The sequence below is a fragment of the Macrobrachium rosenbergii genome, chromosome 52 (genome assembly GCF_040412425.1).
Source record: "Macrobrachium rosenbergii isolate ZJJX-2024 chromosome 52, ASM4041242v1, whole genome shotgun sequence".
NCBI classification, from domain to species: Eukaryota; Metazoa; Arthropoda; class Malacostraca; order Decapoda; family Palaemonidae; genus Macrobrachium; species Macrobrachium rosenbergii.
Window position 1 is genome coordinate 13,722,809 of NC_089792.1, and position 14,112 is coordinate 13,736,920.

Here is a 14,112-nt window from a genome sequence, read left to right on the forward strand (position 1 = left end):
GGTTTTGAAAGTACTTCATAAACTTATTAAGTTTCGAGGGAAAGGCTAAAATAAATGCTGGAAACAATATTTAGCTTTTGAGGCATCCATTCCAGTCAAGGCTTTCTTCCTTTCTTGTTTCACTTACTCTGTGGTTTACCTCTTGTCCCATCTCACCATGAACTAAAACATTTACTCCTAAATACCAAAATTCTTCAGTTTTTTTTCCACCATCCATAATAACATTCCTTGCTCACGATTCCAGATTCTCATTAACCCTCATAACTTTACTCTTGTTCTCATTCACTCTCAGCTTTCTCCTCATGTAGACACACTGAAACCCTTTCACTAATCTGCAGTTTGCCTTCACGATCCCCAATCAATGCTGTATCGTCCGCAAAGATCCACACTCTATTCCTAACCCATCTTCTAAACCCACAACTTATCACCTACATCTACTGTCCTTTCTCTGACTTCTTAAAGAGAATATAAGTATTTATTCTTAATGCATCATATTGCTCAATTAAAGGGTCGAATTTATGTAAAATTTAGAGATCGGCAGACAGCCGCTCTGATAATTGTATTCAATATTTTTCTTCTGTCTACACAGGTTGGTTTTGATGACAATGGCAGGTTCCAGGCACTGAAAGTAGACATCATTGGAGATGCTGGCCATGTAAGAAACGATTCTGCAGTTTATTTCCTATCTGGTGCACTGCAGAACTGTTATTATATCCCAAATATGATGTATAGGCCTATTATAGTGACAACTGATACGGCTGCAAACACATGGTGTAGAACACCTGGTAAGCAGGGTTGATATTATTATTATTATTATTATTATTATTATTATTATTATTATTATTATTATTATTATTATTATTATTATTATTATTCAGAAGATGAACCCTATTCATATGGAATAAGTCCACAGGGGCCAGTGACTTGAAATTCAAGCTTCCAAGAATATGGTGTTCATTCGACAGAAGTAAGAGCAGATCAAGGGAGGTACAGAAAGAAAGGGAAATACAGAAAGAAATTTATGGTGCAATTTAGTTTAGCCTCCTATTCCATATTGTTTCATGTTGCAAGGGCAATGTCCACCGAACTGTTACTGTGGACACTATTTTTCTCAACGCACGTTAATTAATTTTAGCACTAAAATCAGTATTTTCTACGTATTTCAACAGGAACAGTGGAAGCTCTTGGGACGATAGAATACATCATAGAACATGTAGCTCATTACCTGAAGAAAGATCCACTAGAGGTGCGAATGACAAACATGGTTGTCCCAGGAGTGCCTCGTTTTGGGATTCCTCCTCACAAAACCAATATTCTAGTTGACGACATCATGCCACTCCTGAAAGAAAAGGCTCAATATGAACAAAGGAAGGAAGAAGTTTCTATTTTCAATAAAGTATGTGGAACTTCTTCATTTTTCTTAGGTTTTAAGTGGATTCTTCCTTTCTAGAAGATTTATGTATGTATAAGTGAACGTCTGGACTCCATTAAATAACAAAAATTATTTCTTTAATGGCCCAAGCAAAACCTTTCAGTTGTTTTGGTATCTAATAATCATCGTTTCTGGAACTATTCATCAAAGTGCATAAAGTCTCTGGAAAATATATAATAGGCCTATTAAATACCAGCTGTCAACAGTACCAAATGCTCCAAAATCCTTCCGTTATTAATTTAACAAATGACATCCTTTTGTTCGCAGGAGAACAAATGGAGAAAGAGAGGAATTACAGTTATTCCACTGAGATACGGCCTTAACTATCCGTCATCGTTTCGTTACGGAGTTCAGATAGCAATCTACGAGCATGATGGGACTGTGGCTATATCTCACGGTGGGATTGAAATGGGTCAGGGCATCAATACGAAGGTGAGGTTGATTTTCATCTTTGGCTGAATAAAAGGAACCACGTCAGAATCTTAATGCAATGAAAATAAAAGCAAAATAAGGAATAAGATCAATTCAAAATGAAAATGTACTAAATTTTCACCCGCGAATTATCATATCAATCCTAGCTAGATTATTGTAATATGAAAAATTATTTGAAAATCATGAAAGTAGGTTTTTAAGACCAGGACAATTAAGATAAAGGTGTTTGCTATAATAAATAATTCAAGCTTTGACAAAAAAAGGTCAGTTTCATTTATAAACGCAAAGCTGTTAAGTAATTTGGGGAATGCAAAGTTCTAAATATATTAAATCGTTATTTGTAAATACGAAATATGGTTTAACATCAAGGTAATTACTCCACAGCTTAGACTATGCAATTGTTAAATATCAAGGTAATTTAATGCATAGCTTAGACTATGCACTTTTCATAAGAAAAAAAATTTATATATCAAATGATATTAAGAAACGAAGCCAGTAATTACAGCCATAAATGAAGATTGAATTTATTTCTATTTTCAGAGAATCATTAGTAAGCAAGGTAGAGGCCAACTCATTTGTTAAATAAACTAATGAAATTGCTGTTTACAGGTTGCTCAAGTTGTGGCATACAAGCTGGGAGTGCCAATGGACCTCGTAATCGTGAAGAAATCTGACACTATGATTGGGGCCAATTCCATGGTCACAGGAGGATCCTATGGCTCAGATTTATGTGCTCACGTAAGTCTTCTGCGTTTGTCAAACTAATCGATTTTATCTAATAAAAACCTCTATTTCACCATGGCAGAAATTTCATCTCAGGCTAGCAAATGTATACTAGGGCTGAAAGGTTGTTAAAGTTAACAATAGTATTAGAGAAAATGGCAAGAGAAAAAAATCTAAAAGAAATTACACAGTTCATTTGCTGGTGAACAGGAATTACGAATGCCAAGGAAACAAATGATGTAAAACAGTGTTTCACTAAAGATCAATAATAAATCTTAATTAATGTATAATTATGTGTAAAGCATTTGTATTTACATCTGCGTAGGTTTCGTCCATAAACTTTGCCTTTAATTGGAAATATGGTTGAACCTGACTGTACCTATGAAGTGACAATTCACATGTTGGTGTGTTCAGTAACAAGTGCTTATTCGTACGTCAATCTATCCTTTTCTGATACGGGGGATCACAGTGGGAACACAGAATTTTCTTTATGCAAAAATATTACAGTAAATCTTTAAATCATTTTTGAAAAGATACATGAAAGGTATTTCACAAGTTGTCCATGAAATATTATACAAAAATAGCAATAGAAAGATTGAAATGGTTTGTCAGTAAAGATATTTGGTAAAAGACAGCAAAGGCTGCCTGAGAGTCACTCTTCCTAATTGCTGTCATCATACCCTCTTGTCATCATGAGAAGAGGAGGCACATAAACATTAAACATATTGATGTGCTTTATTTCATTAACTTCATTTACCCTGTATTAGAGTCCTTTGTTTCTGACTTTCTCTTGTGTTGAAAGACAACTAAAGAGACATTTCTAATGCTCTGTTTGCTTTTATATCATGAGCAACTCTTCTATCAGAGTGTAGCTTGTACCCATTTGTCTCCTTGGCCTTCGTAATTATAGATAGTGTTCATCAGCAAACTGAACGTTTAGCTTTAGAGAGAACTGTGTAATTTCTTTTTGAAATTTTTTCTCTTGCTGTTGTCTCTAATAATACTGTTAGTTTTAACAACCTTTCAGCCCTAGTATAATTTTACTAGCCTGAGATGAAATTTCTGCCATGGTGAAATAGAGGATTTTATTATTAGATTTACTGTATATTCTCAGTTCAGTTTTGATACTGGGCGTTTCAAGATAACAATTTTATGGGTAAACACATGAAAATTAAAATGAGAGTATATACACATATATTATATATATATTATATAATATATATATATATAAACTCTCCTTTTAATTTTTATGCGTTTACCCATAAAATTGCTATCTTGAAACTCCCAAGTATCAAAACTGAACTTAGAATATAAATCTAATAAAATCCTCTATTTCACAATGGCAGCTTTGATATCTTTTATTGATACAGAGATTCAATTTTATCCCACTCATTATTTAGTTATCTTATATTTGAAGAGATACAGTCGTTTGAATGAACATTCATTATATATACACTGTTTGGAGATCGAATACCTTTATTTTCTCTAAAGCTGATTGATTATTTATCAGCGTTACATATCATTCATTGAAGACGTCTCTTATGTTGACTTTGTAGCTTTACTGCCTCAAGTAATTAGCAATCAGATTCTAAATTTACAGTGTTTGACTAAAATCATCATTTTTCTGTAATGAAACAAATTCAAAGTATTTTTCTTATGACTGTCTACCAGTGAAAGTACATACCTTTTTTTTTTATCATAGTAAGTGATTTCTTTCAAGGGTGCTAAAGTTGCCAGTGAAGCCCTTTTCTCAAGGATGAATGTCGTGAAGGAGAGAATGAAGAAGAACTCTGACACAGAACCCACTTGGATCGAACTCGTCAAAAAGTGTCATTCTGTAGATGTAGATCTGTGTGAGAGATATTGGTAAGAGTCTCATTCTGTTATAATAAGTTACAACTGGTACGTTGAATACATAATGCATTAAAAAATAAAAGTAAATGCATAAAATAAAATTAAAGTAAATGGGGTCATAATTTTTTTAATACAGATATAACTATATCATAAATCTTTTATATCTTAAACAAATTATAAAAATGGGAAACAGATATACTTTTACAGGGAGTCTGTTTGACGTCGCAGTTTCATTTCGATAAGATAAATTTATATTCATTTAAAACATCATTGCTTGCAGGACGGCAGGAAGAGAACACCCAGACCCGTATGATATTTGGGCGGCATGTTGCTTGGAAGTGGAAGTTGACATATTAACTGGACAGTACCTGGTATGTGGAAACAGAACCTTATCTGCATTCTGTTGTCCCTTTACGCTCACCACTAACTTAACTTTTATAATATACCCTACCCTGAGGGTGGGAACCCCAAGGAGTGAGTCCTCATCACTTCAAACTGGATAGGTTTACGGTTCATTATGGCACTGCTTAAGTCCCCTGACAGTCTTCCTTTTTTTACTTCCTTCCTTTTAATGTTCGTCTCTTTGTTTTTTTTTCTTTTGTTTTTTTAATCTAGATGTCCAACTTCAATTGTTTAATTTTACGCTGCTCCAATTTCATGTCTCTCTTACAAGAGACACGAAAACCTTCAAAGCCTTTAGGAAAGTCTTGGTGAATCTGAAAATAGGACTACGTGGTATTGTTTAATGATATTATGATCTTATATATATATATATATATATATATATATATATATATATATATATATATATATATATATATATATATATATACTGTATGTATATATATTTATATATGTACTGTTTATATGTATACACACAGATATATATATATATATATATATATATATATATATATATATATATATATATATATATATATATATATATATATATATATATATATATATAAAACCTTGAATTTTTATATGGTTATTCACGTTGTATTTTAGCCAAGTTACTGCACTTGAAGACATATACAGGCAGAATTTCATATATGTAAAAATAGATTCCGCTAGAAAATTTCAGTATTTAATATGCAATTCGCCACTAGATACGCCGAGCAGACATTGTGGAAGACAGTGGAAGGAGCATGAATCCGTATGTTGATATGGGTCAAGTAGAAGGAGCTTTTGTGATGGGCTTAGGTCTGTATACATCAGAAGTTGTCAAGTTCGATGTGGAAACGGGTCAAAAACTGTCGAACGGTACTTGGGTAAGTCTTTGCCACGGCCATTTTAAGCATCTTGAAAAACACAACAAAATTTTGTGTCTCTTGCTATTACGCCTCTCCCATCATCTACACTAGACAGTCTCCTGTCATGTTTAATGCAAGCAATCAGGATGTTATCTTCGATATGCATTATTATATGCATAAGGAATTAAAACTAATGAAATTTACATATGTCTGAGTGAAGTACTTGATTTTAATCCTTGTTGTTCTTATTCTTTAATAACTCTTGAATTATATTTTACAGTCTGATTAATGAATTGCGAAAAGCATACATAATTATATCCGTAAAAGTATTAGACATGATGCTTTATTTGAATCATGGTAATTTTTATTTGATAATAACACAATGAATAGGTTTTATGATTGCGGGTAGGATTACTGGAAAATGCGAAATGCATTAATAAACCTGATGTTTTCTTGCAGGATTACAAACCTCCTACTGCACTCGACATTCCCGTTGACTTGAGGGTGACTCTGTTGCCCAATGCAACAAATCCTCACGGAGTCCTGAGCTCGAAAGGTGACAAAAGGAATAATCTAATATTTTTCTTTATCGTATTTTCCTTGATGAGAATTCTTATCCATGAAATGAGCAATATTGAAATAGGGCTATTAAGGTATCATAAATCCCATTCTCATCTTATGAAAAACTTTCTTATCATAATAAACGACTGAAAATGCTTTTGGCTTCACATCTGTATTTTAAAAAGATCTGAAGTCTGAAAATTTTGCTTATTAGCATAAAACTGCTATTTATCTCCATCTACATTTAAGATTATTTCTCTATTCCACAGCAACTGGTGAACCGCCACTATGTCTGTCATTTGCCATTGTGACTGCCATTCGCCAGGCAATAGTCGATTTTCGTGCTGATGACGGGCGAACCGACTGGTTCCATCTGAGTAAGTAAACGCTGGTCATTCTGGTTAAGTAAAAACTGTAATTAAGAAATTAGTAACTATTAGTAACTGCATCATAACTGAAAAAAAAATTAAACTAAAAATACTGCAGATCATCTTTTCTTTAATCAACATTGGCACTGGATTTTATGCTAGAATTTCATATACTATCATGTTTTTGAAATACAGAAAGGAAATCTGAAACCTTTTACGAGTCTATTTTCATCCATCGATCCATAAATTTTCAAATGATCTCTTGCGGAAGAGTAGGTTAGCCTGAACTGTAGGCTCCTTGCCCTTACTGAGAAACTAAATTGCTAAGATGCCGTACTTTTTACAGATTTCTTTTAATGACCAATGTAAATAGTGCTGAATGCAGTATGTTACGATCCCGGGAAGATTTTTACTAAGAGATTTAAAATCTAAAGATTCCTGAGTCGCAAAGATAATGTTTCACTTACTTTAGGGTTAGCCTAACTTATTTATAAGAGAGCAGTTCATCAGACACAGGAGCAACTGGGCCCTTAAGCATACCACCAGAATAATGCACCAGGAGAGGTTTCAGTGCGAATTCATAAAGTAAATTATCGTAGTGAAATTATTATGATTTTTGTCATTTTGTTTATCAGCATGACGCAAACACTGAAATACGGCGCATTAGCCCGGAATGCTATGAAAACTGTTTAATTTAGAAAATACGACATAAAAATCATCTTTTCTCATGATTTCTATCTTTTTATAGCCCTGTACCAGAATGACTATATGAAATGCTCTGATAAGAAGGACGATATCTGTTATTTTAACTCAAGAAAAAAAAATACATCGAGATTAGTTGCCAGGTTGAAGTTTTCACAAATTTCATATCAATTCATTGTTATTCTAGTGAAATAAATTGGTCAGCAGTGTCTGCTAGTTGCATGATAAATATTTTAGTCTCTTTGCAATGACGCAAATAAAACTATTTCTGTTTTTTCCGTAGATACGCCCTTGACTGTCGAGACGGTTCATCAGTTGTGTGGAGTCAGACCAGACCAGTTCAGCCTTGTGACGCTGGCAGATGAGGTTTCCCTTGACGATTTCCAGGTGGTTGACATAAATTCAGTTCCGAACATAGAAGAGAACGAAGATTCCTGCTCACTTGCTTAGTGCAATATATATATATATATATATATATATATATATATATATATATATATATATATATATATATATATATATATATATACATATATATATATATATATATATATATATATATATATATATATATATATATATATATATATATATATATAGCTCTTTGTTTGAGTGGCTTAACTCTAAATGGTTCAGTACTTTTACGAAAATAATAATAGGGAAATTGATGTTTAAACCTTTAGATCTAAATTTTGATCTGTTTTTTTAGAACACTGCGTTACAAAAGTTACCACAGACCTTTCTTTGATTAGGAACTCTAACTTTAAACTGCACGCAATTGAAAGTGTAAATTACTAAAATCAATATGGTGTTGTACAACACATTCAGAATTTCATGCCTGCTACTCTGAGGAAAAATTAACTTTTCGAATTACAGGTATCTCGTTAAAAAGTTTAGTGAAAATATAAAAAAAAAATTGCTAATATTTTTTTATATTACTATAGTAACATATTAGTGAAAAAACTGATCCTGTTTGCTGTTTCTATATATTTTTCATAATAAAAAGCATTGTCACGTGTATTGAAATTAAATCAAATTGATTTTCCGTGGAGTAACTCATATAAGCCTTCTAAAATCTGTGGTTTCATAAGTTATATAACAGAAAATGCTTTGTTTAAAATGCTCTTTTTTTAACAAGCCAAAAATCCACATTCCAGAATGTCCTTATTTGAGTAAGCCACAGTTCCTTCACGTTTATTGACGTGACACTCCGAACTGGATGACTGTTTCTCCAGTGTTCAGTAAAGCCCTCAAGTTTTGTTTAATTTTACTTTTTATGGAAAAGTAAAATTTTACTTTAAAAATATAACAACTTTGGTTATCACAAATATCAACATGGCATAGCCAAAAATATGATCATGCCCCATAATTTTTCATTCAAAATTCTTTTCTTTCTAAATTCTTTTCAGATTTAAGTAGCATCCAAGGAAGTATAAAGGACACATATATATCTCTCTCCCAATAGAATATTTAGTCTCTAATACTCTTTATCTTTTGTATTTTTGGGTTATATATAAATGCTTGCTACAAATCTAAAAAAAAAAAATTATAATTTTTCTGCCACATGATTCTCATTTTGCCGGTCTTCATGCTATACGTAATGCTTCTTTATGTTAATGAATTTTTAGTTACCAAGGGTTAATTCATTAGTGTTGTTCCTTTCATTTTTTGTATGTTTCCTATTGCTTTGCTGGCCACTTTCTTAAAAGTGACCGGTGAGTTTCAAATGTCTCTTGAACCATCACATTCTTTGTCATCTTTCAAACACATCTGACTCATTTTTTATTACTTTCTCATCAGTTTTAGCATAATTACCATACTGTTTTGAATGTTTGTCCGAGTAATGTAATAGGTCCAATAAAGATGTATTAGTTGTTATTCTTTGAGTAAATCCAGAATTAGAGGAATTGTCAGTAATTCTTGTAAGAAACTAGCAATACTGAACCCGTATATATATGTGTATATATATATATATATATATATATATATATATATATATATATATATAGTATATATATGTATATATTTTTCTTTATATATATATGTGTGTGTGTGTGCGCGCGCACGTTTGCGTGTATGCAAGTATGTTACACAAAATACTGTAATAATTTATATACTTCATATCAAAGGATGGTATCTATTTAAAAAATAATGTCCACAGGGGCCTTTAGAACCTAAATAAGCTTTTTATCCGACGGAAAGAAAATGAAAAAGGAAATATGCATAATATATCAGGGCATAAAAGAACGTGAATCCATCTGCCCATGTTGATCTGTATTTAACTGGTGTCTGAATTCACCAGCGTCAAAGATTCCGAAGGTAATTTGTCAAGTGAAATAAAAGAGAGAGAGGCAAGAAAAAAAATCTTCTTTGAAGTTCTTTCATTCATATGAATACATCCCCGAAGGGGGCTAGTGCCGTCAGTGCACCTCACGCGGTGAACTGTAGGCATTACCGAAGAGTTTATCCAGTGTCCCTTCGGCCCCTAGCTGCAACCCCTTTCATTCCTTTTACTGATTCTCCTTTCCTACTGTCGCTCCTTTCAAACCTTTTGACTCCCAGTATCTCTTTCAGCGCTGAATGACCTCAGAGGTCCCAGGGCTTGGCCTTTGGCTTAAATTTTATATTCCATTCCATGTTACTAAATTCATTTCTTTAAAAATTGTAGAAATCCTCAAAGAACCTGTCTATAGATAATAGATATCAAGATTTCAAACAAACAAACATAATAATAATAATAATAATAATAATAATAATAATAATAATAATAATAATAATAATAATAATTATTATTATATTATTATTATTATTATTACTATTATTATTATTATTATTATCTGCTGCAACGTTTGGTGTTCTAATATCTACTGAGAAATAAGTTGTCCACGTTCCCTGGAACATTTTATCTGTCTGCACACAAATTTTGCTTTTCCGAAGTTTAGCAGCTTTTTTTCTTTCATAGCCTGTTCATTCTGTGTGACTATGCATGCTCATTCAATAATAATGATAATAATCTCTAGTTAACGTAAAACGCATTTGGCACATTATCATAAAAAAGTATAGTTGTTCTTTATTTGCTTTGGGCCACACAATGTTGTACGCCCAGAGCTAATAAAGAACAACTATACTTTTTTATGATAATGTGCCAAATGTATTTTACGTAAACTAGAGATGATTATCATTATCATTATTATTAAATGAGCATGCAGTCACACAGAAAAATAAGAATAAAGATAAAGGTAGTAAATGGGAAATAAAAAAAGGAAAACGAATCAGCATACCAATGCATGCCAAAACTACATAAATTGAAAGCAGTTGAGAAATAAAGCTATAAATTTTAGGGCAAAGGGTCTGGAACTTTAAAGGAGCATTGCATTGTATCAATAACTTTCACTAAATCCCGAAAACTATTTCACAGTTTTATAGTGTAGAGAAGGGTCATTTTTTTGCTTCAGATAAATATGGAGAAAACAAATGAACGCGAAAATATCCCGACTCCCAACAGGAATACAAAACCACAGTTATCGTCCAGAAATAAAGCGAATTACTAAAAAAATCACATCCTTTTAAAAACTACAGATATCGCCTACAAAATAAAGCTAACTACTAAAAAGTCACATCCTTCTAAAAACTGTACTTATTGCTTACAAATAAAGCAAAATACTAAAAAAAAATCACATCCTTTTAAAAACTTCAGTTATTGCTTACAAATAAAGCAAAATACTGAAAAAAACTCACATCCTTTTAAAAACTCCAGTTATTGCTTACAAATAAAGCAAAATACAATAAGAAAATCACATCCTTTTAAAAACTGCAGTTATTGCTTACAAATAAAGCAAACTTCTAAAAAGAATCACATCCCTTTAAAAACCGCAGTTATAAATAAAGCAAAATACTCAACCTTTTAAAAACTGCAGTTATCGCCCAGAAATAAAGCATATAATAAAAAATCACATCCTTTTAAAAACTCCAGTTATCGCTTAGGAATAAAGCAAATAATAAAAAAAGCACATCTTTTTAAAACGAGCAGTCACCGCCTAGAAATAAAGCAGACTACTCGAAAATCACATCCTCTCAAGAACATAATCTGCGGAAATAATAAAGAAATTACTGGAAGGAAAATTATTAGTAATGTTGATCAACAACATTCCCAGCCGCTTTCAGCAGTCGAACGCCGCCTTCGATTTATGAACTGTTTTTGCAGGCAATGAGAGGGTTCACAATATTTCCTCACCATGGTTTGGTCATAAATCTTGCTCCCTCCGGCGAGGCTGATTCGAGCACACTAACTCTCCGGGGAGCAATAGTATTTTGATTCTTCTCGGACTCAGTAGCAGCAGCAGTTTATAGCATGGGACAGAGCCAAGGAAAGCCAGATTCTCCCTTTTTTTGAGACTGCACGAAAATGGTTGGTAAACGAGTTAGGAAGATCAAATAAAAGCGATGGCACAGTAAGGGTTAAGTATGAAGGAAAATGAAAGGTTTGACGAAGAGATATTAAGACATAAGGATATTACGAAACTAGCCCTTAAACATTTGCAGAAATTTAAAATGGATGAAAAATTCGTCCATATAGAAAGCATGGTCTCGGTTAATTTTATTCTTGAAATTATGTGGAAGTATTACACTAAATATTTATCGTAGAATGAGGGACAAAGGCAGTGTTCTTCTTTGTCTGGAATTTAGAATTTATTTTTATGGCTAAATTAAAAAAATCAAACACAAAAAGTAAAATATAAATAAGTTGTGTCTCCAGGCCAGCTTACGAAATTTGCCTATTCTTAATCAGCAAAAAACAACAGCCTCCTCTCACAGGGATATAAATCGAAAGCACTCAGGTAGAATACTAATTTTTTTTCCAAATACCAATAATTTATCCTTTTAAGAACATGAATTAGAAAAATTTAAAACACGTATAGCAAGGGACAAAGCAGAAATTAGTCGACGAGGAAGAAAAATTAAAGAGACATTACGAAATAATTTCACAGGGCTTGCAACCGAGATACATTTATTTCATGTCTCCTGCATTTATTTCCATGCTAATTATGAACTGCGTTCCAGAAATAGCATTGCATTAAGCACCACAAAAAAAAAAACCGGAAGACAGAAAGGCAGTGGTGGAGGATGAAGTTGTTTTCATTTATAATACTGCTTATTTGTAACCATGCAAATTTCGCTTATCTCTCTCTCTCTCTCTCTCTCTCTCTCCTTCAATTTATCGCTCTCTCTCTCCCTCAATTTCTCTCTCTCTCTCTCTCAATTTCTCTATCTCTCTCTCTCCCCTCAATTTCTCTCTCTCTCCCCCCTCAATTTTTCTCTCTCTCCTTCAATTTCTCTCTCTCTCTCTCTCTCTCCCCCTCAATTTCTCTATCTCTCTCTCTCTCTCTCCCTCAATTTCTCTCTCTCTCCCCTCAATTTCTCTCTCTCTCTCTCCCCTCAAATTCTCTCTCTCTCCTTCAATTTCTCTCTCTCTCTCTCTCTCTCTCTCTCTCTCCCTAACGTATTTTGGAAACATTGCTTATATACTGTACACATCTAATTACATTTATTCATGTTTATATATATTGCTCATCAATGGCTGTATACTTGATCGTCTAATTTCGATTCTTCCTTCTGAGAGTAGCCCGTTTCCCATCGTTGCTGTTGTTTGATTTATTAATAAGATATTTCAGCTAATACCCAAAGACTCCAAAACACGTCGATCTTATTTACTATGTTTAGATCAAGTTTATTGCTCGAGGATTTTCGTTGAGTTCGCGATTTTGCCGACTGTGCAATCTCTGTAAAAGTAACCTGTCGGGATTAGCTTTTAGTTTTCTGTAAAAGAAAACTATTGCGCCGGCTTTGTCTGTCCGTCCGCATTTTTTCTGTCCGCACTTTTCTGTTCATCTTAAAAACTACTGAGACTAGAGGACTGCAAATTGGTATGTTGATCATCCACCCTCCAATCACCAGACATACCAAATTGCAGACCTCTATCCTCAGTAGTTTTTTTTATTTAAGGTTAAAGTTAGCCATAATCGTGTTCACTGGTAACTATATAGGTTAGGCCACCACCGGGTAGTGGTTAGAGTTTCATTGGCCGCGGCTCATACAGCATTATACCGAGACCACCGAAAGGTAGATCTAACTTCGGTGGCCTTGATTATACGCTGCAGCGGCTGCACAGAAAACTCGATTGCGCCGAAGACACTTCTGCGCATTTTTTACCTTGTTTATTTATCAGTTTTATTTATTATTCTGGAAGAGATACAGAAAGTATCTATATTTTTTTTACGAAAAGGCGCCCAGAGGGCTTGTCACTGGAAAGTTATTTCGTTATGTAATGAAAAAGTGTCCGGAGACGCACCATTCTGAATCCAAAGAAGTTTGCTCGCCAAATCAAAATTTATATTCTTTGGGGATCGTAAGTGTAGATTATATTATTAAGATTCATTTAACGATTAAAGATGATTGGAATCTATATAAAATATCATAACTAAAAAAGACGTAATATAAGTTCGGTGTTGCAATGAAAACAAAGGTATTTCGCAGCGAGATTACTAAATTGATCTCTAGAGGTGTTCGATATGTGGTTGGACAGCGAAGATAAAGTAAAGCGAAGGGGAAAGAAATGATTTCGTATATGGAGAGCTCTTATTAAAAACACGGAACTGTAACTCCCGTTCTTACGCCGTGACAGGTCTTCTAAAGATTTAAGGACAATATACATCTTTATCGTGTCTAAAATCTTAATGCAAAATATCGCCCCCTCTCTCTCTCTCTCTCACACACACATTTATAT

General features: G+C 33.2%; 1 protein-coding gene across 1 annotated transcript in view; it reads left to right on the forward strand.

The window, feature by feature from the left end:
• Nucleotides 1-8,042, forward strand: part of LOC136833703 (uncharacterized) — a 30,910-nt gene extending 22,868 nt beyond the window's left edge. Inside the window, 11 exon segments of the mRNA XM_067095894.1 lie at nt 590-785; nt 1,170-1,396; nt 1,700-1,864; nt 2,474-2,602; nt 4,308-4,453; nt 4,722-4,812; nt 5,554-5,715; nt 6,157-6,253; nt 6,528-6,635; nt 7,612-7,782; nt 7,915-8,042. Coding sequence (XP_066951995.1) covers nt 590-785; nt 1,170-1,396; nt 1,700-1,864; nt 2,474-2,602; nt 4,308-4,453; nt 4,722-4,812; nt 5,554-5,715; nt 6,157-6,253; nt 6,528-6,635; nt 7,612-7,778 — 1,488 coding nt within the window. The 3' untranslated portion in view covers nt 7,779-7,782; nt 7,915-8,042.
• Nucleotides 8,043-14,112: the final 6,070 nt, after the last annotated feature.